Source organism: Phoca vitulina, unplaced genomic scaffold (assembly GCF_004348235.1).
Source record: "Phoca vitulina isolate PV1807 unplaced genomic scaffold, GSC_HSeal_1.0 scaffold22, whole genome shotgun sequence".
NCBI lineage: Eukaryota > Metazoa > Chordata > Mammalia > Carnivora > Phocidae > Phoca > Phoca vitulina.
Window position 1 is genome coordinate 123,523 of NW_022589725.1, and position 27,681 is coordinate 151,203.

Genomic DNA, 27,681 nt, shown 5'->3' on the forward strand with positions numbered 1-27,681 from the left:
CCTGTCCTTTCTTGACAGCCCTGGAGAGGAAGAGAGAAGGCTGGAAAAAACCTGTGACCAGGAAGAAGGGGAGACGCCAGGGGAGTGTAGGGTTTAACAGATGTGCTTGTGTCATCCCCTGTCTAGACAACTTCTGAGCTTGTGAGGTTCGGGACCACACATTTCCATCCCTCCCACTCAGCCTGCTATTTGCTCAGGCCGTTTCCCTTGCCGGAAGCACCCTGTCCTCCACCCTCTTCTTCAGAAAAACCCTGTGGATTCTTCAGAACTTTGTTCCTCTTAGGCTTCTTAAACTTTTAAGACCTCCTCCAGGCAGCCCTCTCTGACTGCCCCCCAGGCCAGCAGTTTCCCCCTTCTTCTTCCTGTTTGTGCGATACACTTAACCACAACTTCTTGTATCATTCATTGGTTTCCAGATGAGAATAGGAGTCAAGACGGGGCTCTGGGGTCAGGACCTCTGGGTGCAAATCTCAGCTGTGAGGTCTGCTTGCTTTACCCACCCAGGGCCCTGCAGGAAACAGATGGTGCCCTCCAATAAAGGTGTGAGCAGAGTGTAAGAAAATGAATATACAGACCCCTGGGGCTGGGGACAGTGGGGAGCGTTTGCTGGAACCTGGAGAGGGCCACCCACAGGGGCTGTGGCCCCCAGCAGAGCAATAGAGGGATGTGCTCAGTTCCCAGCACCTGGGCAGGAAGGACGCCTGGCAAGTGCCCGGGCCCCTCCTCCCACCTTCCCATCCCCTGGCGGTGTCCCCCCTCCCCCTCGGCCAAACCCCACCAGGAGCGAGAAAGCATGGAGCCCACTGATGTGGTCCACCCAAGTGAACCTCCCAGGGCGCAGGGAAGCACAGAGGATGGGGACGAGGTGGGCCAAGGGACGATATTCCGCTGCTCCACCTCCAAACTGCATGACCATGGGCAAGTTCTCGAAAACTCTCCGTGCCTCAGCTTCCTCACCTGCAAGTAGAACGTCCAACTTCATAAGGATGTTGTAAGGGTGACGTGGGGAACGGGAAAAGTGCCGAGAAATGGGCAGGGCCTGTGATAAGTACCCCATAATTATCAGTTATTCTTCATCACTGTTCTTTAAGGGTGTTTACCGTATTGATCCCGGTGCTTCCTGTTGCTGAAGCCGCAAAGGCTACTTGTTTGAGCCTGTCACTAGCCACAAGGTTCAGCCCGGTGTCCCCAGCATCCCCTCGGAGCCTCCCAGGTGCTGGCAGGGACGGCTCTCCCACTCCCTGCACCCAGCCACCCATCCCACGGCTTCTTGCTGCTCTCTCCCATTGGCCAGGCCCGGGTCACATGTCTGCCTCGGGGCCAATCACTGGAGCTAGGGAGCCAGAAAGTGCTGATTGGCTCTACCTGGGTCACATGCTCCGCCCTACAGTCAGGCTGCCCCTACCTAACGCAGTAAGCGGGTGGCAGGGACCGCAACCACAGCTGGAGGAGTTTTTTCCAGCGGGGAGAAAATTCTTTGCTAAGACAGTAAATAGCTAAGGGGTCTGCTCTGTGCCAAACACTGTTTCAGGCGTTGGGGATACAGATGTGAAACAAAGCTGACAAAAATCCATGCCCTCAGGAAGCGGACACTCTAGTGAGAGTGGGTGGGGAGGGGGAACCCATAAAGAAAGAGGTAAAATACGTAGTTTGTCAGGGGTGGAAAGGGAAGAGATTTCTGCTAACCTACAAAGACAAAATGTAAGCAAAGACCCGAATGAGGTGAGGAAAGGGCCTTGAAGATATCTGGATGAGGGCTCCAAGCAGTGGGAACAGCAAGTGCAAAGGCCCTGGGGTGGGGACATGCCTGGCATGTGCAAGGAACACCACAGAGGCCATGTGGCCAGAGCCAAGTGGGCAAGGGGAAAAATGGAAGGTGATGAGGTCCGAGAGGGGATGAGCAGACCGTGTAGGATCTCGTTGGCCCTTTGGAGGGTTTGGGGTTTTGTGCAGCATGAGATGGAAGCCCTTGAAGGCTTTTCAGTGGAAGGAGACAGGCTCTTTGGTTTTAACAGGATCCTCTGGCTACTTGATAGAAGGAGGAGGGGGTAGAAGCAGGGAAACCAGTTGGGAGGCTGTTAGGATCCAGGCAGGATTATCCTACCACCTAACACTGTGCCTCGCACATAGTAGGCCCTAAATAAAAATTTATAAAGTAAATGAAGGAAGACATAAGTGGCCGAGCTGTCTGGACCACCTGGCCCCAGCACACGGGGCATCTCTCCACACCCTACAGTCCCCTTTCTCCCCTTCTCCCTGAGCACTCTTCCATCCGGTCAGTGCCTTGTTCTGCCTCTGGCCACATCCTCCTCTCCCAGCCCCTCAGCTGCCCAATCATTCCCAAACTCCTCTTGGCTAATCTTGTTGGCAATTTGGGGATCCTCAGAGGAAGACTACTATCTGGGTCTTTCTGGACAGGCCTGGGTGAGGTCCTGGGAGCTTCCCCGAAGCTGTGGTCTGTGGGGCCGAGGGGTCATTGGTCCACCAGAGACTTGTTCCTCTATGCAGATTAACAGATAAATCTAGAAGCAGGAGTGATGCTTCTGAACACTTGGGATACTAGACATTTCCAGAGCTGTCTTCCTCGACTGGCAAGCCTTTGCCAAGGTCTGTGAGAAGACACAGGACAAAGAGAAGGAGTCAGGCGGACCTTGCAGCTGGTGGGAGTGAGACAAGGTGTCCGAGGGATAGTCAGAACATCGGGCCACTGGTGCTTTACAGATTCACCACATACTCTCCGTGTAACCACTTTGAATCTTTTTCCAAGGAGGAAAAAAAAAATGGAGGCAGAATCCCATGTGTCATTTTTAATTGATTTCTTCAGCATCCAGAGAGGCTGGCACAAGGCCAGGGGAAGTCAGAGCTGGGGGAATTCATCAAAAATCGACCTACTGATGACTTGATCTGATGAAATAATTAGCCCCTGTTATTCACCAGTCTCCAGTCACAGAGCTTTGACTTCTATCCAGAGGGGGAGCATCCTGGCTGGTGGGTTATAGTTGCTAGGGAGCAGGGGGTGAAGGGGACTGTGGTTGGGGGGGTGCATGAGAAAACCAACATGGGTGCCAGGAACAGAGTCCAATGATCACGTCTCCCAGCTCCACTCACCATCTGGCCCAGAGCTCCCAATGCAGGCTGCAGCTCCCAGCTCCATACCTCCCTCACAGGTCCAGAGCCCCAAAAGACCCTCAGAGGACACCTGGCCACCTGCTGCTCCATTTGGCAAATGAGGAAGGAAACAGGTTGGGAGCCTCAGGAACTTGCCCAGCGGTCTGCTTCCAGGGGCTTCTGTTTGAGCAGTCTTGTCGAGCCAGACTGGGTTTGAACCCCATGCCTGCCACTTATTTAACCATGTAATAATAAGAAAAGTACTTTTAACTCTCTGTGCCTCGGCTTCCTCATCAATAAAATGGGTATAATTGGATGGGCGGAAATGCAGATTAAACATAAAATGGACAGATTGGGGGCTGGAGCATTGCAAGCTCTCTGTTTCTGATAGAAGAGAGTTGTGGGGCATCCCTTGGAAAGTCTCTCGATGTTATTTTAGTGCTTGATGTCTATCTGAAGGCACATGAATGTGCGTTTCACACATGAAGGTGAGATGGTTGGTGCATCAGTTCAAGCGCAAAGCACAAAGCATCCTGATGTGTTTCCAGGGGCAGGTGGGACACAGACTGATAAACAACATGATTGGAGGACTACCCCATGATTTGGGGTAATTCAGGGACTGATTCGATGGTGGAACATGTCTCCTTTTCAACCCTCTCCCGGCCTCCCATTCCCTCCAGCAGAAAGTCTGGGACGGTGCTAATGCATTTTGACTCCTTTCAACACCTAGAAAGAGAGCACGTACAGGTGGGAAAGCAGGAGGGCACAGAGCTCAGCCCAGAGCCTTAGGAAGGAACGAGAAGCTGTGAGACTGAGTAACAGTGTCTGCTTTCTTTCATTTTGTGTGAGTTAGTTTGATGGAGACGGGAATGCCAATTTTTCCTTTACCCTTGGATAGAAAGTTTGCTTTTCCAAAAACATGTGTTTGTGTTTTTATTTTTAAATAAGGCCATGTCACAGTGGAAGGGTTGTGCAGATAGACCAGCGACGGGGGCTGTGGCACCTGAATGGGGGTGGGTGGGAAAGGTGCGTTTAGGGGAGGGGACCCGCGCTGAGCAGTCAAGGGGGAGCAGAGGTCAAACTATCTCTGCCGTTTCCTCCCCGGGGTGATCTCAGGCCCGTGATTAAGCCCCCGAGTTCTCAACTGTAAAATGGGGACAGCACTCATACCTGTGTGGGAGGTGGTCAGGAGTGGAGGAGACTCTGCAAGCAGAGCGCCCGTCACAGCCCACCCACAACTACAGCGACCATCATCCAGGAATGGTTTACTCTGTGAATGATGTGTTCTGGGTCATTCCGTGTGCCAGGCTGTGGTCTCAGTGCTCTGTATGAACCCGTTTCATCCTCCACACCCATTTTATAGATGAGGAAACTGAGGCACAGAGTTGAGTTGAGTTATTTGCCTGGGGTCACCCAGCGAGTGAGTCCAAAGTCCATGTCTTAACCATCCACAGTGTGGCACCCAGCAGGTGCTCAAAACACAGTTGGTGCGGTGGATCTGGCTGTCGAGAGGCCACAGGATGGAAGCTGGTGCTTGCCCTCGGGGCCTGTGAAAGTCACGGTTCCCAGGTCAGCGCTCCTGAGAATGTGATCACCCTCATCTCCCCTCCCTGCACAGATGTCCTGTTGGAGGCCCCTGGGGAGGGAAGCACTGCATGGAGCCTGCTTCTGCTCCCAGCCTGCCCCCGAGAGTGTCGACTAAAGGCATTACTTCCAGGAGCAGTTTGGGGTAAGGGAGCAAACAAGGAATCTTGCAACCCCCGGAGGGAGCTAGGAAGGGAGGAGAGTCATCGCTACCCGCAGGCTTGAAGGGGCAAGAGGAGGCTGAGAGGTGCCCCCAGGACTGGAGGAAAGCTAGAACAGTGGCCAGCCTAGAGAGACAAAGGCACTGGGGTGCCGCTGATGCAAGGGGGGGAGCAGAGTTGGATAAACATGCTGATGTCCTGCCTCCCCCTGCGCAGCAGCCTCCCAGCAGAACTCCCACTGGCAAAACCGCAGGAAGCCAAAGATGGGGCAGGTGCAGTCTGCAGAGGCGAGACTGGCTTCCTGGGGCACAGAGCAGAGTGGAAAATGGATCCGAGGGACAAAGAGCAGCCCATCCCGGGACCCTTCCTGGGGGAGGATGACAGGGGAAGGGGGTTGGTGATGCCTCTGAGCCTCCATACCGAGGTTATGGCATGGTCCTGCCAAGTCCCACGTCCCTCGGTCTGCAGAACTCAGAGGATCTTAACAAAATCTCCATTCCTTTAGCTCTCAGAATATTTATTTGGTGCTTACTACTACGTGACAGGCCTCATGCTAAGTGCTGGGGACCCAGCTGTGATTAACACAGGCCTACTTCCTACGCTCATGGGGCTGACCCTTTAGTGGGGAGAACCGGGCAACTAAGATAATTACAGGTTGTAGTAGGGATTGTGAGAAGAATAAAACAGGTTACAAAATATAGAAAGTGCCTCGCGTGGGGGCACCACCTTAGGTAGGGCAATCAGGGCAGGCCTTTCTGAGGAGGTGACATTTGTGCCAAGACTTGGCAGAGGAGAGTGAGCCCAGGATAGAAAATCAATCTGGGAAAAGACTTCCAGGCTTAAGGAAGAACAAGTGCAAAGGTCCTGGGGCAGGAACACACTTGACTTGTCAACAGAAAGAAACCCGTGGGGCTGGGGAGCAATTGGGAGGAAGGAGGAGAAGTAGGCAGGGGCTGGACCACTTGAATCACCTGTAGGCCCTGGTAGGGAGTGTGTATTGTATTCCTTGGGCTAGGGAAGCCAAGGGAGGGTCTGAGCAGGTGAGGGACAGGACTGGGGCTAAAGTGAAGTGAGTGCCTCGCACTGGTGCCACCCGGCGTGAGTGAGTCCCTTCTATCTTGTGCCCTGAACACCTTGCTGGTCTCAGCCTGGGCCAGGCCTACAGAGTGATAACATGGGATTTGCATTTTAGGAAGATCCTGCCGGTGCCCTGGAGAAATTGGAGGGTGGGGGCGCAGTCGGGAGAAACAGGGGACCTCTTAGGGGGCTGTTGCAGTGGCTCATCCCCTTCTATGGACCAGAGCCCTTGATGAGTCCCCTGAGCTGGGACTTTGGCAAGGGTGGGGGGAGGTGGGCAGAGTCCTTCAAGGTCACGCGGCCCCACCTCCAACAAGCTTGGTTTCCTCCTGACACGTCTGCTTGCTCACTCTCTCTCGTTTTAAATAAATGAGACCTAAAGTCTATATCTGGAAAGACTTGAAGGCTCATTTCCTCAAGAAGTAGAAAAATGACCACAGAGAGCAAAGAGCAGAACAAGATCAGACCTGCCCAAGCCAAGATGCGCCCATCCTGCCTTCCCTCCCACCTTTGCTTGTGACCGCATCTGACCTGGGGGGGTCCAGGGGTGACCGAGGTCGCAACAGACTGTGACAGCTCTTCTCCCGTAGCTTTTTAGCCCTCAGTTTTCTCTTTTGTCCTTTTGTTGATTCTGCAAACTTAAAACTCATGTGAATAACTTGTCCAGCTATGGGATCTGTCTGCAGGGCGCCTTCACACACATCCCTGCTGGCTTGAGCTCCTATAACAACCCCGTCTCCCCATTTTATTCACGGGAAAACTGAGGTCCCCTACTGGCTTGAGGGGGAGGACACCCAGCTGGCGAGCGACAGAGCTGTGACTGGAACACACACAGGGTTGTGTAGCCCTGCTCATCCACACCCTACCTGAGCCACAGGCTGCCCAAGAGCGGGGACTGCGTCCTGCGCACCTCTGCCTCCCCGCCCCCAGAAATATCTGTTCCCCCAGTCTGGCCTCCTTCTTTTCCTTTCTTTGGGGCTGATCTGTCTGCTGAACCGGTTGGCGGGTTCGGAGACAGGCTGGCTATCTGATGGGGGCCAGGGCCACCAGCAGCACGTTCAGAAGACTGCCGGCCCAGGGGAGCAATCTTGTCTGCAGAAGCGGTCACAGAAAGCTTTCCTGCCACTCTGTTACCTGAGCACATTGTAAGTTCTTTCCTTCTCACTTTCTCCGAGTTAGGTTTCCTCTGCTCCCAGCTCCCCCTGATCAAAGGAACCCTCGTTGTCCATGCCAGGAATCATTATGCAAGCCCGAGCCGTCAGGCGGCCTTTACGTAAAGACTGACCTGATTCTTTTCCTCCTACTTTAGATCCGTGAGTAGAGCGGGAAGAAGGGACCAGAGACACATCCACAAAACGCCACTTCAGACTCGTGGGTCCTGCCAGAAGCCCCGGATCGGCGGCACGTAAAATGGCCCCCCCCAGCCTCCTGCTTTGCTTGCTCTCCGCAACCGTTTTCTCTCTGCTGGGGGGGAAGTTCGGCGTTCCTGTCCCACCACCGCCTGAAAGGCAGGTTTCAGAGGGACCGCAGAAACATCCGCCCCAACATCATCCTGGTGCTGACGGACGACCAGGACGTGGAGCTCGGTAAGCAGCCGGCCTGCAGGCTCGGAGGCTCCTGACGCAGGTTGGCCGTGGAGACCTGTGGAGCTCACTTGGATGTAAACCAAGTCATGGGGGTTTGTCCCCCACGTGTGCATTTGCAGCTTGGTCCGCAAGGCGAGGGGTCTCCAACTCGTTCCTGAGGCAGAACCCTTCCTGGATTGCTCCAGAAGTCCTAAGGAGAGATGCTGAGTCCAATTCATTGTTTTCACCCAGTTTCTATTGAGTACCTGCTGGGTGCCGGGCAAGATCGCAGGGCCTGGAACTTCAGTAATGAGTAAGACAGGTACTATCCCTACTGTCGTGGAGTGAGGGACACAGGTAATCAGCAAGGTCACGGGGAAGATCATTTCAAGAAGGGAGAACCGGGCTGGTGGTACTAGAGAGAGTGCTGTACCGGATGGGGGCGGGGAGGGGGAGCCACTTTGAATTGGTAATCAGGGAGGGCCTCTCAGGGGAGGTGATGTTTGAGCTGACACTGAAGCTGAGAAGGAGCCAGCCGGGGTGTGTGTGTGTGTGTGTACACACATGCACGTGTGGGCCCTGCTCCTCCAGTCTTAACCACTTCAGGTGGGCTCAGCCGTCCTTGGTGGCATCCAGGGACAGGGAAGGTGGACACTCTTGCTAGTGACCTGACCCTGTTCACAAAGATGGTGCCTCAGGAGGATGAGCTTGGCCGCCTCCTGTGCGGAGTGCCCTCCCCTCGCGGTGCTTTGGCTCCGGGTAAAGCGGGTGAGGACAGGGACCCTTGGCAGGGTTCAGCTCACTTGCACCGACGGCAGGCCTGTCAGGGGCTTCTCCAGCTCACAGTCTCAGCGCCTTCATTCCCCACGCGAGCCACCCACGCCGCTCCTTGGCCCGTGCAGAAGCCGCCCTGGCTCCGGCCCTGCGCTCCCACACCAGACCATAGGCTCCTCCATCTGAGCGGTGTGTGCTGCACCTGCATGAGGCTTTTCTCCCCGACATGTCCCTTTGCATGAGGACAAGCCTCCACACCCGAGGCCGCCAAGAGCGAGCCCTCCAGAGTCTGTCTCAGCTGCACCTTCTGCTCCCCAGGCCCGAGCTCCACTGATATTTCCAGCTCACCATTGGGGGTCTCCCTCAGGGTAAGCCTTCTTTCTCCCTAGCTTGTGTCTTCTTCCCACCACCACCACCTTAAATTCACTGATTTTACAGGTTCTATTTCTCCAATAGGAAACCGTACACAGAACTGCCCTATAGAAATATAACAGGATCCATAAATGCAAATGATATAAGCAATTCTAAATTTTCTAGTAGCTACATTTTTTAATGCTAAAAAAAACAGGTGAAATTAATAATGTATTTTATTTAACCCCATATGTCCAGATGATTCTCTCTCAACATATCAGTCATTAAGGAGATAGTTGCATTTTTTATATTCTTTTTGAAATCTGGCCTGTAATTTACACTTAGAGCACATCTCATGTAGGACTAGCCACCTTTCAGGTGCTCAATAGCTGCTTGTGGCTACTGTATTGGACAACACACAACGCCTTGTGCATTTTCCTCCTATAGATTTCCCTTCTAATCATCAGTGCTACTGTGTACTGTGAAGAGAAACCTTTTAAAAAGGGAAAACAGCACGTGCAAAGGCCCTGAGGCAGGAGCAAGGAGACACATGGGGCTGGAGCCTGGGGAAGGGAGCTGGAATAGAGACTGGAGAGAGAGGATGGAGCTGAATCTTGGAGGCTCTCATGGGTTGTGGTAGAGAGTGCCAATAGTTGACCAGGTGAGGGGTGGGCTTTTTAGCCTCTATCCACTGTCAAAGGACAATTGAATATTATAGATGACAACTAATGTAAAGGTTTACTGGATAAGCCTTTGCAATGAAACCTGAGATTGTGGTGAAGATCCAACTGTGAATCTACACTCTTTTTGGATCCATTATTAAAAGCATACACCAGCCTTTTTAACTGCTAAGAAAAGGTGATTTATATACATCCCAGTTGCTCCTTATAATGATTTGTATTAATGATCACAAGTACAGATTTTTCTCAGGGAGCTTATCAAGTGCAAGGAGACTTTGCAGCCAGGAAGCAATCAAAGCCCGGAGCCTTTATTGACAGTTGGACATACAGAATACCTATCTGTCCGGCAGCATCTAGCTTGAACTGTGTTTGATGACCATGGGGAGTCTACAGATCATGGCCATAGGGATGCAAGTTTTGTTTCTGGTAGAATTTTGCAGAGAGCCCTTGCATGTAGCACCCGGATCTCTGAGCACACAGGTCTTGCTTCACAGGGCCCCTCGATGGTAGTCATGCCTGGGAGTTCAAGACTGCCCAGACACCCACTTGTGCATTCGGCAGATACATATTAAGCATCCAACTCTGTGCAGCGCACCATGCTGGGAGCTAGAGGATGGGAAAGGAGCATTCCAGGCCAGAACGGAAGGGCAAAGACACTGTGTTAGTTAGCAGTGAACTTGGTAGGTTAGGACAGAAGGAAGGCTGTGGGGTGGAGAGAGCCGGGATAGAAGTGGAGAGAGATAAGGCCAGGAGTCGACTGGGACCAGGTCATGAGGGGCCTTGTGGCCATGATGAGGGTTTTAAGTTTTAGTAAGATGGACATGGGTTCAGGGGCCTTTAGCAGGGGCCATGAGCTGACTTAGGTTCCAGCAGGATCCCTCTGGCTGATGTTCAATTTGGGATTGCCAAGAGCAAGAGCACAGAGACGGGGAGCCCCATTCGGAGGCTTGCGGGAATTGGGCAGGGGGTGATGGAAGCTTGGACCCAGGGCGGGAGCAGTCACAGGTGGGGCACCGACAGATGGTTGGATGTGGGGGTTAAGGAAAAGAGGAAGATCAAGAGCTACCCTAGACTTTTGGCCTGAACCAAGGTGAATGATTGAACAGCCACCCTTAGGAACAACACATTTTTGGGGCAGCAACGTGATGCAGCTAAGCCTCATGTCAGAATGTGATCGTACGTTTACATCTGTGACTCTCGAATAAAACCAACAGAATATGCAAATATAGAAAAAGGATCTATGGGCATGATAAGGACACAGGAGGGAGGAGAGCGAGGAGAACCACAGCTAACTTAAAATACATAGATTCACTCTATTTTACAGAGGGAGGGATTAAGACACAGGAAAATGAAGTTTCTTGTCCAAGGTCACACCCACATGGCTAGACCATAACCAGGCAAGACTGAAACCAGAGCCCTTGGTCTTAACCACTGTTCTACTTAACCAGTCTCCTGGCATGGCTGTTGAGTTGTTTCTAGATTGTTCATGTGTTCGTTAGTTGGTGTTCACTGTCACAAATACCATTGCCAGGAATGTCATTATGCATGCATCTCAGCATACGCTGAGAGAGAAGTTCCAGGCAGTGGGTTCGGTGCACTGAGAGCCCTCGTGTTCTGGGGCATCTGTCAGCTCCCACGCCGCACACCACCTTGCATAGATGCCCGGTGCCTGTGAACCTTCCCTTCCATGCTCGAGCCGCCCCCTCCCCAGCGGAACTGGCTTTTGAAGGAGGCTGTGCAGCTTTCGGGAGGTGAGGGATGGGAAGATGGTAGTGGGGGGGGGGGGGGGCGGGGGGATGGTGGGCTTTTTATAAACCACTAGACAGACCCAGATCAATAATGCATGTTCCAAAAAAGGCCAGCCCATTATCTCACAGTCTGCTACAACCGAAACGCAGAGGGTGGTCCTAAAAAATTTATCATCTGCTATTTTCTGCTCATTCGTGCGGCAGCTCTGATGGTTCTCGGGGCTGAAGGCTTCTCGACTGAGCTAATTCCAGGCTTCCTTCCAGTCCCGGGTGGAGAACAGCCGTCCATCCTAATTAGGGTCTGGTTGAGAGAACTGGGGTGGGACACAGACAGAGGGGCTCGTCTCGTGCCCTCATTGCGAGTTTGGGGCGGGGGAAGGCGGGCCGTAGATTCGTTTGCTCTTTGCTCGTGTGCATCTGACACCCTTCCCTGAGTTGTCACTCAGAAGCGTCACATGCCCCGGGGGAACTGGTTCCAGGACACAGGGGTCAGGAAGCAGCCTCCATTATGGATACATTGTCAAGGTGATTGGGAAAATCCCTGTGTCTGGGTGATCCTCGGAGACCGGCAGGGGCTTGGCTGGCCGCCTTTACCAGAAGCATAAGAGAAGGAGAAACACACAGAAGCCGGCGTCTTGTTTGCATCTGGTGTCCTGGGGCCACATACGCTGTGTCGCTGGGGAGCCCTGCCAGGATTTACTGGTTGGATTCAATCCGGCCAAACCTTTGGTGAGCCTTAGTGGCTCAGACAGGCCCGGGAACACCAAGAGCAGTTAGATACAGTCCTTGTGGAGCATTTGCAGCATCCCAGGGCCGTCTGTTCCATTATTTGAGATTTTATTGAACTGGACTTACTTTTTGAAGCTTAAATAGTATTTGAAAAGGAAGTCTTAAATTATGACTGTAAATGAAAAACCAGTCTCCACTGCCTTTTTTAAAAGGTCACTGCAAACCCAAGTACAATGAGAACAGCGGTGTTTTTGCATTTGGGCAAGCGGCTGCCTCCCACAAGGCTGGCGTGTCTTTGTCATGAAGGGTGAGGGCAACAGCACCTCACCGAGACCTTCTCCTGGCCCCGATCAGCAGGATGGAAGCTGCGAAAGGGAAGGGCTTTCGTGAGCATGAACCATGGGCTTTTCGTGTTGGAGCCCCACGATTAAGGGGGCTCTTGTGCCTGGGGGTTAAGGAGACAGATCCCCAAACCCCAGAATATCGGGGCTTATCTCCAGAGGGTCCACACAGGGTAGAAACAAGCTGTCTTTTTGAGGCCCCCTCAGATTGCCAGATTCCAGGTGTGCCCCCCAAGACTGCAGGAACGGAGTCGTGCCGTTGTGGCTGATGAAAGGCCACCAAGTGGCAATGTTGGAGGGGCCACAGAAATGCCATGGAAACGAGTGTTCCATTGGATATAAAAACCCATGTCTCACAACCACTTTCTGTCAGTCTGGATTCTCTCAGTGACGAGTGACAGAAACCCAATTCAAACCGGACTGACCATACACCAAAAAAGGAGTTTATTTGACTCAAGTAAATAAAAAGTCCAAGTGTATTCTGAGCTTCAGATGTGGTTGGATCCAGGAGCTCTGTCTGGCTCTCATCTTGCTCTCCATCTCCCTATTCTCAGCTCTCCTCCAAACTGGCTTCACCCTCAACCCAGCTTTTCACCAGACCTGCGTTAATGGTACAGTGAGCCATCCTTGTAGAAAGAGTGTCTCTCTCCCATGCGTACCAATAAATGGCCCCAAATGAAGTATCTTAGATCTGGTCCTCCCTGGGACAGCTGGTCAACCATGAACCATTCAGGGGGACGGAATACAAGGATCGGCTGGCCTGGGTCACATGCACATCCTTGGAGTCAGGAATGAGGCCAACCGCCCAGGAGCCATGAGGACTCAGAGAGGGAGTAGGTGTGTCCCCTAAAGGAAAATTCAAGAACTGGTGCCAGAAGAAGGCAGGTGCCAGGTGTGTAGTCGAGTCCAGGAGATGCTCAGGGCACGCTCACAGGGCTCTCTCCAAAGCAGGGTGCTTATGGGACAGACTCATTCATTCAGCAGGCATGTGCCAGAGGGGATCCAGCAGCAAAAGAAATAGGCAAAATCTCTACTCTTATGGAGCTTACATACTCATGCAAGAGTTAATAGAAAAGATTTATAAAGTATATAGTGCCTACGATAGTGAAAAGAGGTGAGGGGGATAAAACAAGGAAGGGAAGTCAGTAAGGAGAGGGAGAGGGAGAGTGATGATTTTATGGGGACATTGGGCAAAGAAGGTGAAGGAGCCAGTCAACAGAGTTCCCCCAGGAAGAGCATTCCAGGCAGAGGGAACAGTGGGTGCAAAGGCCCTGAGGCAGAAAGCAGTCCCACCAGGCTCACGGAGCTGCAGGGAAGCCAGGACGGCAGAGCAGTGTGAGCAAGGGCGAGGTCTGAGAGGTAATGGGTTGATGGTGGAAAGGTAGATCATGCAGGGTCTTTGAACCAGAGGGAGGATTTTGGTATTCTGAGTGCTACAGACACCAGGGGAGGACACTGAGCAGAGGAGGGACATTATCTGACTTACGTGTTAATATGACTCCTCTGGCTATGATATGGAGAATAAACTGGAGGGATGTAATAAGAGCAGGGAGCCCAGGGAGGGGTCTACGGCAGGAGTCCAAGCACGAGATGATGGTGGCTCAGACCAGAGTGGGGGGAAGAAGATGCTGCCCCTCGTTATCAGGTAGAGCTGATAAGATAGGCTGATGGACCTGATGTGGAGTGCGTGAGAGGAGTCATGAATAACTCCAAGGTTTGGGCCTGAATGACTGCAAGGAGGGGTTCTCTACCGACAGAGATGGGGAGAGCTCTGGTCAGGAGCTCGGTTCAGTTTCTGGACCTGGTAAGTTGCAGAGGCTGGGAAAAACCAGGAGGAGCTGTCCAAGGCAGTCAGCTCTGAGAGTCGCAAGTTCAGGCAAGAGGCCCAGCCCTGGACGAGCTGGGAGTGAGCGAGGGCCAGGGAGGGGGCAAGAAGTGTCTGTAGATTGTGTGCCTGTTTGTGCTTTACTGGGTCCAAGACCCAAAGGGGTCTGTGATCTTGAAAATTGCAGGCCCCTAACCCAGAGGGCTGCCTGGTGGGAGAGGCAGGCTTTTGAGAGAAAGGCTGGGGAGGGTTTCTGGCCAGGCGCTTGTTTTCCACTTTCCATCTGTGAACACAAGGAAACCACACCCTGTACTGCAGTCTGATCTCCAGAAATCAATTCTAAATTTCAGGCTTGGGTACTCTGTGGGGGCCAAATGGCTGGAAGCCCAGGAGAGTGTGCCCAGATTCCGGACACCAGATCAGTGTAACTTCCAACTCGGCCTCTCTTAAGATACCAACTCCTGACATTCCTGCCGTTTCTCACTAGAGTTACAAAAACATGTGGCTGCAGGTTATCTCAGGAGGAAGAAAGGCTCATCTAGACCCACCCTGGCGTTCAACTTGCCAAGCACATTCCTGCAGGCCTTTTTTTTTTTTTTTTTTTTTAATTTAGCAACACTTGGGAGATCACTTAAATTCTGGAAGCTAACTATATCAGGATTAGGTTTGGCTGCATATAAAAGAAAATATAAAATAACAGTGGCTTAAACAAGATAGAATTTTGCTTCTTACTCACATAAAAATATCTGGAAATTGGCATTCCAGGGCTGGCATGGTGGCTTCAAGGTTATCAAGTACCCAAGCTCCTCTGCCTTTCTGTTCTGCCATGCTTTTTGTGTGGCTTCTCTCATTAAGGTCACCCCATGGTTCAGAATGGCTGCTGGAGCTCCAGCTATCAGAGCCACATTCCAGGCATCACAGAAGGAGGAAGCAAAAGGGTAAAAAGAATGAACTTCAAGTCAGCTCCCCTTAAGGACCTCATTCCAGACATCACGTACAACACAGACAGAACTTACTTAATTAGCCACACCATCTCAGCAAGAAATGTGGGGCACACTCAAATTTGGATTATTCAAGGAGAGTTTAACTATATTTTGCCAAAGTGTGAGCAAGCAAGTGTGGGGAAATCTATTTAGTAACATTGGAGCCATTCCTATCCCAAGCCCAAGGGGATGAGGGGAGCAAATGGTTACTGGAACACAGAGGGCCACCCAACAGGAGCTGTCCCCCTCTGTTGCTATCACAGGGAGAGAAATGGAGGATTGCATACCCCAACATCCGTTTCCTCTTCTGCTGATCTCCCAGGGCCCTCCAGTAGCCAAATCCAGCCCAAAACCAGAGGGTAAAGACAGTTGTGGATACAGCCCATCTAGGTCAGCTCACGGGGCTGAATCATTGGACAGAGAACTGATCAAGAAGGCCAAAGGGAAGGACCACTTGCACATTTAGCTGCAAGACGGTCTGGGAAATGTATTTCCTAGCTAGGTGCATCAAAGATTAAAATCAGGGCCTGTTAGGAAGGGGAAACATATATTGGTGGACAACCAGGGTCTCTCCCACACCAGAGATCAGGAGCAAGGGTCCAGTGAGGGGCAGCACCTCTGGGGGGAAGAGGGGCGGTGTTGTATGAAGGTCACTGGTGACACCTGCACCATGAGAAGGAGACGGTCACATGGGAACTTAGGGGGGGGGACCATCCCAGGCAGCAGGATAAGCGCAAGAGCCCCGTGGCAGGAATGGGCTTGCCAGGAACTTCGAGGAGGACAGCGGGACCTGGGGAGTGAGGGGGAGAATGATGGGGGAAGGTCTGGATTTTATTCCAAAACCTATAGAAAGTCACCAAGCTGTTCTGAGCAAGTCAAGTATGCATGATTCCTGTTTTCAGTGGCTCAGTCTGGCTGCAGGTAGAGGGGTAGTGGCCAGGGGACGAAATCAGAATCAGGGAGGCCAGTGGGTGCTCCAGGTAGTAGCCCATGGGTGCCCTGCAGAGAGAGCAAGGGGATGGAGCCGGTTCTGTTTTGAGGGCAGCAGGCAGGGCTTGTGGCTGGATTGCAAGGGGAGAGAAGGAGAATCAAGAATCGCTCTGAGGTTTTGGCTGAGTGGATGGGCAAATGGCAGTGCTGTTTACAGGGACGGGGACACCAGGGGAGGAGGAACAGGTTTTCAGGCTCCGGACAGACATCCAGCCACTTTGCACACATCACCACCAGGCCAGTGGCTAGGTGACTGGCTCTGTGTAGCCCATGAGGACAAGTCGGCCAAACAACCCCGGAGGCCCTGCCTCATGGAAGACAGAGCCTCTGGCCAGGAACGGGATGTGGGCGGAGCTCCTCAGGGAGGCCGTGACCCGTGAGTGCTGTGACCTGCCCTTTCCCAGGGCCTCTGGGCCACCTCCCTTCCATTGAGAAGGGCTGTATCACAGTTCTCTCCCAGAAGCTTCTCGGCCAGAGCTAGCAGAAAGCAAAGGAGGAAAAATTAACCTCATGCTCTCTCTGATAGTCCAGGGTCTGTTCACAGAATTCCAACACGGCCTCTTCGACATCTGCTTCATTGATACCAGGTTGAGGAACCCATTTTGAGCCCTGGCTTCTTGGAGCTAAAACCAGCAACAGCATTTGATTGTATTTTGTGACATCCCAGAGTCAGGAGCGCCCCTCCCCCTTTGCCCCATCGCAGAGAAAAGTGGTCTGAGCAGCAGGTCCCAGGCATCCGGTGTAATTCTTCCGGGTCGAGTTGAAGGCACAGCAATAGTTGGCCATGAGGAGGGGAATCAAATGTCATTGTTCGGGAAACAGTGGAGTCCCTCTGCCCAGGTGTGGCCTCCATTTCTGCGGCTCATCCCCAGGCCTTCCTGTCGCCCGCCACCCCCCCCCCCCCCCCCCCCCCCCCCCCCCCCCCCCCCCCCCCCCCCGCCCCCCCCCCGCCGTGGGCACAGAGCTCTCCCGGGCAGTGGTACGGCCGGGGCCAGCCTCCCGTGGTTGTTAAAGTTCACAAGCTGATCCGGTGACATTGCGGGCATTCCAGGGACACTCAAGGACCCGATGAGGGCTGCCATGGGAATGCCAGCCTGGCGGGTGGTCACCGGTGGCAGGAGGACAGCGCTGGACACAGGTGCTTTGCCACCTGTGGCCTGAGCTGATGGCCCTTCCCCCTCTCTCCCTGCCCCCTGCCCCAGGTCAAGATTCTGTTCTAGCCTATACCCAGACCCACGGCTCTCCTCCCCCTCTTAAAGCCTGCTCTCTCTGGGGCTCTGGATCATAGTAAGTGTTACTTTGACGGTTTACTTAGCTGGTGCCTTCAGCTGCAATAGAAATAGCTACAGGTTGTAAACTCAGTGCCTTTAGGGCCAGGCAGGTCCTGTAAACGTGGAAAGCGGGGAGCCATGAAGAACCAGAGTGGACCTTCTAAACTGGGCCCTTACTACTCAGGTCCGCTCACCTTTAGACCCATCAAGGCCAGATCTCTGTCTTTTTCAAGCAAAGCCAGAGAGCTGGATTGATGTGAAATCTCCCTATTAAAAAAAAAAAAGAAAGAAAGAAAGAAAGGAAAGGGAAGGAAAGGAGGAAGGAAGGAAGAAAAGAAAGGAAGGAAAGAAAAGAAAGAAAAGAAAGGAAAGAAAGTCAGCAATCAAGTTAATTTTTTAAACATCTTTCAAGCACAGCTAAATCAAACACACAGGCCAGATTCTGTCCCGAGGCACTCTGTGAACTCTGTGTTCCACAGTACTTGGGAGCTACAATAACTAAAATTTGTAACAGCTAACATGTATTAAGTGCTTTTGGTATGCCTCGTACTGCACTAAAAACTTTGCACATATTTTCCTCAGTTAAATTTTGGAACATCCCATGGGAAGGAGGCAGACAAGGACACTGAGGTACATGGGGGGAGTTAAATCATTTGCACAAGGTACCGGGTTAATAGGAAGTCGCAAAGTCAGGATTCGAACTCAGGCCACATGCCTCTAGAGCCCTTCCGAGCATACTGCATAAGGTGACAGAGAGCATTCTAGAATTGTCCTTGAATTTCACGGTCAAAAGAAACCTTCTACCTAAAGCTATTCACGTGCTGTCATTTTCCAGAAGGGAATGAAGGCCCAAAGAAAGTCAGTGGTTTCATAAGACAGCTGACACTTTGTTCTTCAGACTCTTCGATACCTACAGATGAGGGAGGGCTCCGTGTTCGGTCCAGAACAGAAGCGTGCATGTGTGCATTACACCCACAAACACATTTAGCACTGGAACCTGTTTAACCTACAGAACTAAACGGGTGACAAAAAGAATCATTCAGAGAAGGATGGCACCTGCAGAGGACACAGGTCTTGTCCCCTTCACCCTCAGCCGGCCCCCATGCCAGGTGGCCCCTCAGCTCCTGCTTTTCAACCCACAGGACAGGAGAAAACAGCCTGGGACCACTCTAGCAAATTAAAGAACCTAAGGAGGAGGTCATTGGAACCACTAATCTGTGGCCTATAGGTCAGAAGCCCAGGTGACATCTAGCGTCTGAGGTGGGGGTTGGGGGGCAGACTTATGGGACTTGAGCCCTTAACCTGTGGAATCTGATGCTGATTCCAGGTAGACAGTGTCCAAAATGAGTTGAATTCTTGGACACCCTACCGATTTCCCAGAATTGTTTGGTGGTGTCGGGGGTCGGGAGGCAATGCCCCACATTGGAATTGGGTCTGTGAACCTGAAAAGAGTTGGGATGAGGAGAAATTTTTAATTTTTTTCACAGAGGAAGGGGCCCGTGAAAGCAAAAATGCCAAGAGTCCACAAAGCTCATTAAAAAATCTGTAGCATTCTTGATACACTGAAAAAAAGCATAACTAAGCACTTCTGTGGGCAGGTCCTGCCTGTGGCCTTCTGACCGGGGCCTCTTCAGAGTTACCTGTGGTCTCTACAGATATGAGGGGTCCTTGCCAAAAGGCCTCAGCCAGAACATTCTAGGCTAGATTATCTTTTCTCCAAATGAAAGGCACAGGTGGAAATGTAACACATATCATGGAGTATTCATAGATTAGCCTGTTTCCAGGCAGTTTTCTTCTCCGTCCCATGCCTCCTGGGTATTTCAAATTATATGAGTGACACAGTCTTGCCTTAAAATACTCATATAATTCAAAGCAAAGCCTTCCCCATCCACCATTCACAGTGCTCATCTCAGAGACAACCATTATCTACAGTTTATAAATTGGCTAAGAACATTTTCTCAAGGAGCAAGAAGGGGAGGATGGAGAGAGCTTAGTCAACACAGCCCAGGGAAGGCCTCCCTGAGGAGATAGTATTGGCAAAGAGCTGGATGACACGGGGGCTGGGCTGGGGGGTGTCTAGGCGCAAGAACAGCAAGTGCAAAGGCCCTGAGGCAGGAGCATGGTTAGTGCGTTCCAGGAGTGGTAAGGTCAGCACGGCCGGAGCAGAGGGAAAGTAGGGGACAGAGGTACAAGTTGTAGCTGGGGAAAATCAGTGTCCAGGTCACATGGGGTCTCCTGGGCCAAACTGGGAACTTTGGCTTTTATTCTGACCATTGGTGGGAGAGTTCGAGCAGAGGAGATCATGCTGTAGCTTCATGCCTTATCAAAGGAACCCTCTGGCCACCAAGTGGAGAGCATAGTGCAGGGGCCGAGGGGAGGGCACGGAAGCCAGAAGCCAGTTGAAGAGTCTGCCTCAGCAGTCCAGGTGAGAGACAGGTAGAAAATGCTGGTTTAGGGCGCCTGGGTGGCTCAGTTGGTTAAGCGACTGCCTTTGGCTCAGGTCATGATCCCGGAGTCCCGGGATCGAGTCCCGCATCAGGCTCCCTGCTCAGCGGGGAGTCTGCTTCTCCCTCTGACCCTACCCCTTCTTGTGCTCTCTCTTTCACTCTCTGTCTCTCAAATAAATAAAATCTTTAAAAAAAAAAAGAAAAGAAAAAAGAAAATGCTGATTTAAGTCAAGACCCTGGGTTTACCAAAGGGCTTTCTTTCTTCCCTGCATCCCGTCTCCCTGCCACGGCTTTTCCAAGGAGGGATGACATCACAGACTCTAATCGTTGACCTATAACTTTAAGAAAACAAACATCAGGAGGCATCATTTCCTTAGTTATCCATCATAATCAGTGCCTCCCGTGCCACCCACATTGGGGGCCGCGGGAGTCTGTCTTAGAGGGGCGGGGGGTGCATCTGCTCCCAGCTCACACAGGCCTCTGGGGCAGAAAGTGGCTAGGAACCGCCTAAGCCCTGCGAGTGGCAAAAATTGGGTCATGTTTTGAATCTTGAAAGTCCCCAGCACCTGCCCGTTCCCTAGAGAGAGCGGTTGCGCTGACCCAGACCTTTAGAAAAGCACGTTGATTCAGTGTTTCCCGAAATGCCTTTCTAGGACGGGTAAGGGACAGGTTTCTCGTGTGGCAGCTCAACAAACCTTGATTTGACTACTTACAAACTTGTTTTGATGTGCATCCAAAAAAATCTGAATTAGCCTATCAGACACAGAATTTCATGTAGTTACTTGGGTTGAGGCTAAACTTTATTGCTTAAAGTCACTTTAAGGAAAGATATCAGATAATGATAAATAATAGCACAGGCGGCATACTGAGGAGGCCCCAAAAAGCCATCAGAAAGGGACAGGCAGGGGAGTGTCGTGGGGGGGTTACGTGGCATCACCGGTAGGGTGGGGGGGGACCATGAGAGTCACGGAGAAGTGTCAGGGGGACCTCAGCCCTGGCCCGGCAAGGTCGGAAGGTTCAATCACGGAAGGAAACCGGGCCTGGTTTTGTCTGCATGTCCCCAAGTTTATGTGGGACAAAGCAGGTTTGGGTTGGCCGGCCTGGCGTCATTTAAAATATGAAAAACTGGCTTTTCTCTCTGTGCGGCCACATCCTCCAGGTTCTCCCCTCCCGTCAGAGCTGTCTGTCCGTCTGCGTCAGGGCTGGGCTGGGCGAGCAGATTAGATGCTGTGGTTTGGTGTCCCAGATGTGGATTTATAGAGCCTCGTCGCTGCGGCAGTTTTAATAGGGCAGGTTACTGTCCCCGCGGGGACACTTGGCTTCTAGTGCTGCTTCTTCACAGACGCCGCCGTCCTTTCGGGGCCTTGGTAAATTGTACTTGGGCAGCGGAATGACGCCGCTCCCCTGCACCCGGCTGCTTTGGGCAGGGGTGAGTGCCCCGAGCAGCCGGGCCCAGGGACGACGACGGGCCACCATGGCTCAGCCCCTCGGGAAATGAGGAGGAGGGAGACGTAAGCACTTGGAGACCCTGGATCTGAGCCCGTTAAAAATACAAAACGGTTCCGCAGGCTGTTCACTTTTTGCCAGTGCAGCATTCGGGCCTGCTGCCGGCAGGTGAATTACGCACCAGGTGGCGGCCCCCTGCTTCCCGGAGAAGGGTCTGGCAGGCCGGGTGGGGAGCCAGCTTTGTCCTTCCTGCAGTCCCCGGAGGCCCAGAGAGGCCGAGTTCTCAAGACCAGCCGCTCCGGCCTTTCTCCGCGTAGTGTGTCAAGAGCGGGCAAAAAGTTGGTTCTGCCCGGAATGCCCTGGATGCGTTCCTGTGAGGAATGCTTACGGAGCGCCAGCCCTGTGCCAGGCACCGCCCTGGGCCTCAGGGCTGGGAGGCGCAGGTAAGCCCAGCCCTCCTGGTGCTGACATGGGGCTGCGGGCAGACGACAAGCAAGAGGTAAATATGTAAAAGCATATCGCTCGTTAGAGATAACACAGACTCAGAAACTTAAAGAAGGGGTCTGAACTGTCAGGGGTCGGGAGCAGAGACAAGAAGGGGGTGAGGGCACAGGCCATCAGGGTGCTGCAGGAAAGGCATTCCAAGCAAAAGGAGCAGAAGAGGCAAAGGCTCGGAGGTAGGAGCAGGCCTGGCAAGTCTGAGGGCAGAGCCGAGGACCCTGTGGCTGCCGAGAGTGGGCAGGGAGGGGGTCTGGATCCAGCAAGGCCTGTGGATGACCCCAGGGACTCTGTTCTGCGGTGAGTGGGAACCACAGAGGGTGCTAAGGAGAGAAGGCTCTCTGCCTGCTCCTCGCAGAAGAAACGGTCAGCGTCCGGTCAGGAAGCGAAGCCGTTGGCCTAATTCAGAGGCGGGAGGATGACCAGGGGCCCAGGGAGGAGGCAATAAGGCCGCATGGTGGATAGACTTTGGAGGAGGGGCAACAGGGCCTTGCTGATGGCTTGGGTGTGGGAACAGAGAGGTGGGACCAAGGAGTAGCAAGATTATTGTCTAAGTAACTGGAGGAAAGAGGAGGAGGCAGGAGGGGACCGGTGACCACAGGAGCTCAGTTTAGGGTGTGTGGCACTGAAGGTGTGTCTAGAGCGCAGCCACGTAACCTCACCGTGGGCGCGGTTCTAGGTTGTACGAAGCCAGTGTGCGCCAAACGCCTTTCCAGAACTTTCTCACCTATGTGCTGCTTGTACTAGTATTGACCTCTTTTAGTCAGCTGTAACTGTTTTGTTTCAAAGAACAAGAGTCCACCGCCCTAACTGAGAGAAGCCAGGATCACTTGTCCTAAGCAGAGGACACTAAACCACTCGACTAAACGTAAGCCGGTGATGCTGCCCACTGAGCTCGGAGCAGCGGCCGGCTCACTCCCCTTGGAAACAGGAGTCGTGTAGGTGTGAAGGATGTGATAGCACCGACGGACACTTTCTCCTGGAGCTTCTCAGTAGTAAAGGGAGTACTTTCCCACCACGGGCGTCCCCAGTATTTGGCGATGTGATTCTTCTGTGCTGCTCCCATGGCTGACGGACCGGCTAAAGCCACCTCTGGGATGATAATGAGGGGACCCAGCATCCAGCCCAGGACCCTTCTGAGCCTCACTGAAGCCAAGAATTGACCAAGTGCATAGAGAGCTCTGTGCATTCCCTGGCTGTATTATCACTACCTCCTGAGTGGTGTGAACCATACGTTTCTGGGACATGACACCCAGCACCACCCATTCCTGTCGGACAGGCCTGGGTTTGAGTCCGCACATCCCACTTCCCAAGCTCTGTGGCTCTGACCAGTCACTTAACTCTCTATCCTCTAGAGGGCTGTTGAGGGGATTCAGTAAAATGATGCTTGACACATGCCAGCATGGTGCATAGAGCAAGCCTGCAGCCAACCAGACCCACTACTGTTAATAATTATGATTATTATTGGCATATAACATTGCCCTCTGCCCCAGGAAGAGGTTGGACCTGTCTCATCAACGAAATTATATTAAGAGGTTGCCAAAGCAAGGCCTTCAGGGACCTGGCAGATAACACGAATGGGCAAAAATGGGTGCAAGACTACAGGGCACGCTGGGGAGTGTGGCAAACTGGAGAACACGGGATCCATCGAATGCTATTTCAAGTCAGATTTTCCAAATCCACCGCACAAAAAGCACCGTGAACACAAACCAGCTGGGGCTCTTGAGTTATATAGAAACCTAAAGAGGAAGATCCTGTTTTGTGAATTTAGCAGATATTTACTGAGCACGTGCTGTGTGCCAGGCACTGTTCTAGGCTGGGGGATATAACAGTGAACAGAGTAGGCCCAGATCCCTGCCCCCGTGTGGCCGAGCCAGCAGGGGCAATGGGCAGCATGCAAAGAGGTGAACTAGAAGTGGTGTCCGAGGGCAGGAGGTGCTGTGGGGAGAAGTGGGAGGGGAGGGGTGTGGTGGGTGCCGGAAGCAAGAGTAGCAGTGTCCATTCTGAGCCAGGGAAGGCCACTCAGATATTTGATGTTTGCTCCATAACCTGAGGGAGGTTAGGAGGGAGTCCTCCAGGCAGAGGGCCCGGCTCAGGCAAAGGCCGTGAGGTGGGAATGTGGCTAGTGTTCAAGCCTGGGGCCTCAGCGGCATGACCTTGATATCTGTTTGCGGTAAGAATTCAAGGTAGAAAGAACTGATGGGCAAGCAGAAGGCCTGCCTGCAATCCTGCTACTTCCCCAGGCAGGGCCCAAGGCCGGTGGCATCCCACGGCTCCGCCGGACCCTGAGACCGTGCCCTGCTCCCTCTGCAGGCTCCAGCGCATGAGCACCAGATGGTCGAGGCAGGCCTCAGAAAGCCCACCTCATCTGTCCCCTCCAGAGGGAGGTGTCATACCTGGTAGAAACCCTGTAATTGCCTACAGTTACAGCTGGGTCCCCTGGGGCTTCTTGCAAGGGTGTGTGACCTTGAGGAGAGACGTTCACACAGTTCCAAGGCCTGATGATTCCTGTTCCGTTCATAACACAAAGCTGGTTCTTTCCTCCACCCACTGCTGGCAGCCTTAGCCGAGAGGCTCAGGGAACACACCTGGTTCCAGGAGGACGTCCCTTATAAAACCACCTCCAGTGCTGGGCTGGAAAGGGCAGGCTTTGCTGTGTTTCCTTCCATCACTCTGAGTTTTTATAGAGCACCGATTGCATATTCCCCGGGGGGGCGTTGGACAGCGCCCTGAGTCACCGAACTCTCAGTCCAGGGAAAGTAGATCATAAACAAATGAATCAGTAAAGGAGACCATTTCAGAAGGAGATAAATGTCAAGAAGAAACATACACTGGTGTGAGAGGGAGTAAACAGTGGAGGCTCCTTCAGACAGGGAGGCCAGCCAGGCCTTGCTGAGGAGGTGACCTTGGGTTGAGATCTAATAATGGGACAAGCTAGCAAAGCAGAGTCTCAGGAAGAGTCCCAGGCAGAAGCAATAGCAAGTGCAAAGATCCTGGGGCAAGGATGAGATTGGAGTATTTGAGAAACCATGAGGAGGCCGGTGTAGCCCGGTGAGCAAGGGGGAGGGGAGAGATGAGGTCAAAGGAACACAGGAGGTGGGTTGGCAGCAAGGGCAAGTCTGGAAGAGTCTTAGACCATGGTAAGGAATTCAGTTTTTCTTCTGAGTGCCATGGGAAGCTATCCAGTGGTTTTAAACAGTGAGGAGATATGATCTATATTTGCCTCAGGGAAGTTCTAACTCTGTTTCCGTCCCTATTTGGCAGAAAGATGGGATAAAAAGAGCCCTATAAATCTCCTTTTCATTCTTCTCTGGTAGGGACAGAGGGTTGAGGTGGGTCTGATCAGTCGTCATTGCATCTCTAAGGGGCTGTTGGTGATTGGGATCGGCAGCTCTCCAGCAAAAACTTCAAATGCCTGGTAGGCCCTGTATTGGTTTACTCTCTCATAGTTCTAGAACCCAGAAGTCCAGAATTAAGGTGTTGACAGGGTTATGGTTCCTCAAAAGGCTTTAGAGGAGGGGCACCTGGGTGGCTCAGTCGGTTAAGCAACTGCCTTCGGCTCAGGTCATGATCCCAGGGTCCTGGGATGGAGCCCCGCATCGGGCTCCCTGCTCGGCGGGAGGCCTGCTTCTCCCTCTTCCAGTCACCCTGCTTGTGTTCCCTCTCTCGCTGTCTCTCTCTCTCTGTCAATTAAATAAATAAATAAAATCTTAAGAAAAAAGGGCAGGGGGGCTTTAGAGGAGACTCCCTTGCTCTTCCAGCTCCTGGAGGCCCTTCTCTCCAACCTCTGCCTCTGTCCTCACATGACCGTCCCCTTCGTGTCTGTGGGTCTTCTCCCTTCCGTCTCTTACAAAACACCTGTCATTGGATTTAGGGCCCACCCAAGTAATCCAGAACAATCTCACCCCAAGATCCTTAACTACATCTACAAAGACCCTTTTTCCAAGTAAGGTCACATTCTCAGGTTCTGAGGGTTATGACGTGGACATGTGGGGGAAGGGAGGAAGGCTTTGCATCACTCAAGCCATGACAGACCCTAAGAACTTTAAGGAAAAATGAAAGCAACTGAGGGTGGCCACAGAAAGGAAGAGGAAAATGATTTCCATTGAATATTTCTCTAAACCTACTAAATATTCAGATACCAGCCATAGTATTACGCATCCACTCTGCAAACATTTACTAAGTGCCAACTGTGTTTCCACACCATGGGGGCATTGAGGATTGAGTACCGAGCAAGGCACATAGTCTTTGCTCTCGTGGGGCCCTCAGCAGGGCAGTGACCATGAAAGCACCTGTGCACAGTACGGCTTCTAGAACACGGTAGTTTCCTTTCCTTCCTAAGTGAATTTCACTGCTACAGCTTCATTGAGAAACAAGAAAAGGCATGAATGAAGCCACAATACCTGGTGGTATATAATTAAGTCCTAAAAACATATGCTGCATGCATAGTAACAGCTCAAGGAATCAGAAGCCAGAGTGATCACTAGAAGAGGTGTGCCTTGGCTGGTGGGTTGAATCTGGGGAGAGGTGGGAAATGGATTCCAAAGTAGAAGGACGATGTGGACAAAGAAGCAGAGAGCTTTCGGCCGAGGAGTGTGCAGGGAGAGGGTGAGCCCAGTGAGCTGGCATGACCGGATTCCAGTAAAAGTGAACAATGCTTGGGAAAGTTCCAAACAAAACAGAGTAGAATCTTCCCTTGGTTTACATAGTGGTTGCTTTCCAAAAAAAAAAAAAAAAAGGTGGGGGGAATACACTGTACATTAATATCCTGCAAAAAAGATGTTCTGTTTCTACGTAAAACAAAGTTCCACTCTAGGCTTGGATCATTTACAAACAGGTATTTTCCCGCTCCCCATGACCACCCAGTGGGACTGCAGACCCAGGAAATTTCTTGCACAGATATTCCTTGTTGGCCCCTGCCCACATGTGACAGTGGTGCCCCCCATATGTCCCCAGAGATTTCCAAAATGTAATCTCCCCAGGGATGGGGGTGCCACCCTGTTGAGAACCACTGTTGTCCTGTGGCCCCCTGGGGCACGGGTTAGGAGCTGGCCTGCCGCACCTCACCTTGGCTCCTGCTTGCAGGTTCCATGCAGGTGATGAACAAGACGCGGCGCATCATGGAGCAGGGCGGGGCGCACTTCATCAACGCCTTCGTGACCACGCCCATGTGCTGCCCCTCGCGCTCCTCCATCCTCACCGGGAAGTACGTCCACAACCACAACACCTACACCAACAACGAGAACTGCTCCTCGCCCTCCTGGCAGGCACAGCACGAGAGCCGCACCTTCGCCGTCTACCTCAACAGCACGGGCTACCGGACAGGTACAGGGAGCCAGGAGGTCGTGGGCGGGCGGGCAGGGAGCATCAGAAAGGGTGCCAGGTGCCCTGGCCTCACGCCAGCACGGGGTCCCTATCCTGCCGGGATTTTAGATGATCTTAGGTAGCCCACGGACAACTTCATTTTAATATAAAAGTTGTGCATTTATGCATTAGAAAAAATGCAAAATGATTTGCCTATAGTAGTGAAAGAAACTGACCTTTTCAAAGGAATTTGAATTTTTTTAAAAAAATCAGTCCATTTAAAATATGAACTATAATAGAGAGAGAGGCTGGAAGTACTTATGCACAATTTGCATTCACCGTGGGTTATGTTGGGGACTGATTTGTTGACTTCAGACCCTCAGTATGGAAGAAGGTTCCAGAACATTGGGGTGGGGGTGGGGATGAAAATTGGTGTGGAAAATGGAGAGAAGCATATGTGGGACTGTGTGGCCACTCTGCAGACTGGCCCGGGAGTTGACATGGACGGTTTGTCTACGCTTGGCTGTCTGCACTACCCAGCACGCTCCATCTCTCCTGTGGTCAGTGCGGCGGTGTGCTATTCCGGGAGGGCGGGAGTGGGGGGGTGGACACAGAGCTAGTGGGGCTTCCTGTCTGTCTTGCGGGAGGTACCTTGGTCAGTTCCCAAGGCTCACCCGCCAGGCCTGGGGCAAAGACACAGTGAAAACACTTATCTCTAGTGCCACGCAAAATCCTCCAAACCCAATTAAATTGAATTGTTAAGAAGTGAATACTCCCCACCTTGGGTAAGGAACCAAGG

The 27,681-nt window shown here is 52.4% G+C and overlaps 1 protein-coding gene across 1 annotated transcript in view; it reads left to right on the forward strand.

Annotated features, from left to right (window-relative positions):
• The window catches only part of SULF2 (sulfatase 2), a 112,075-nt gene that overhangs the window by 19,162 nt on the left and 65,232 nt on the right, over positions 1–27,681 (forward strand). Inside the window, 3 exon segments of the mRNA XM_032419870.1 lie at positions 7,240–7,397; positions 7,399–7,516; positions 26,664–26,903. Of these exon segments, the coding sequence (XP_032275761.1) occupies positions 7,341–7,397; positions 7,399–7,516; positions 26,664–26,903 (415 nt within the window). The 5' untranslated portion in view covers positions 7,240–7,340.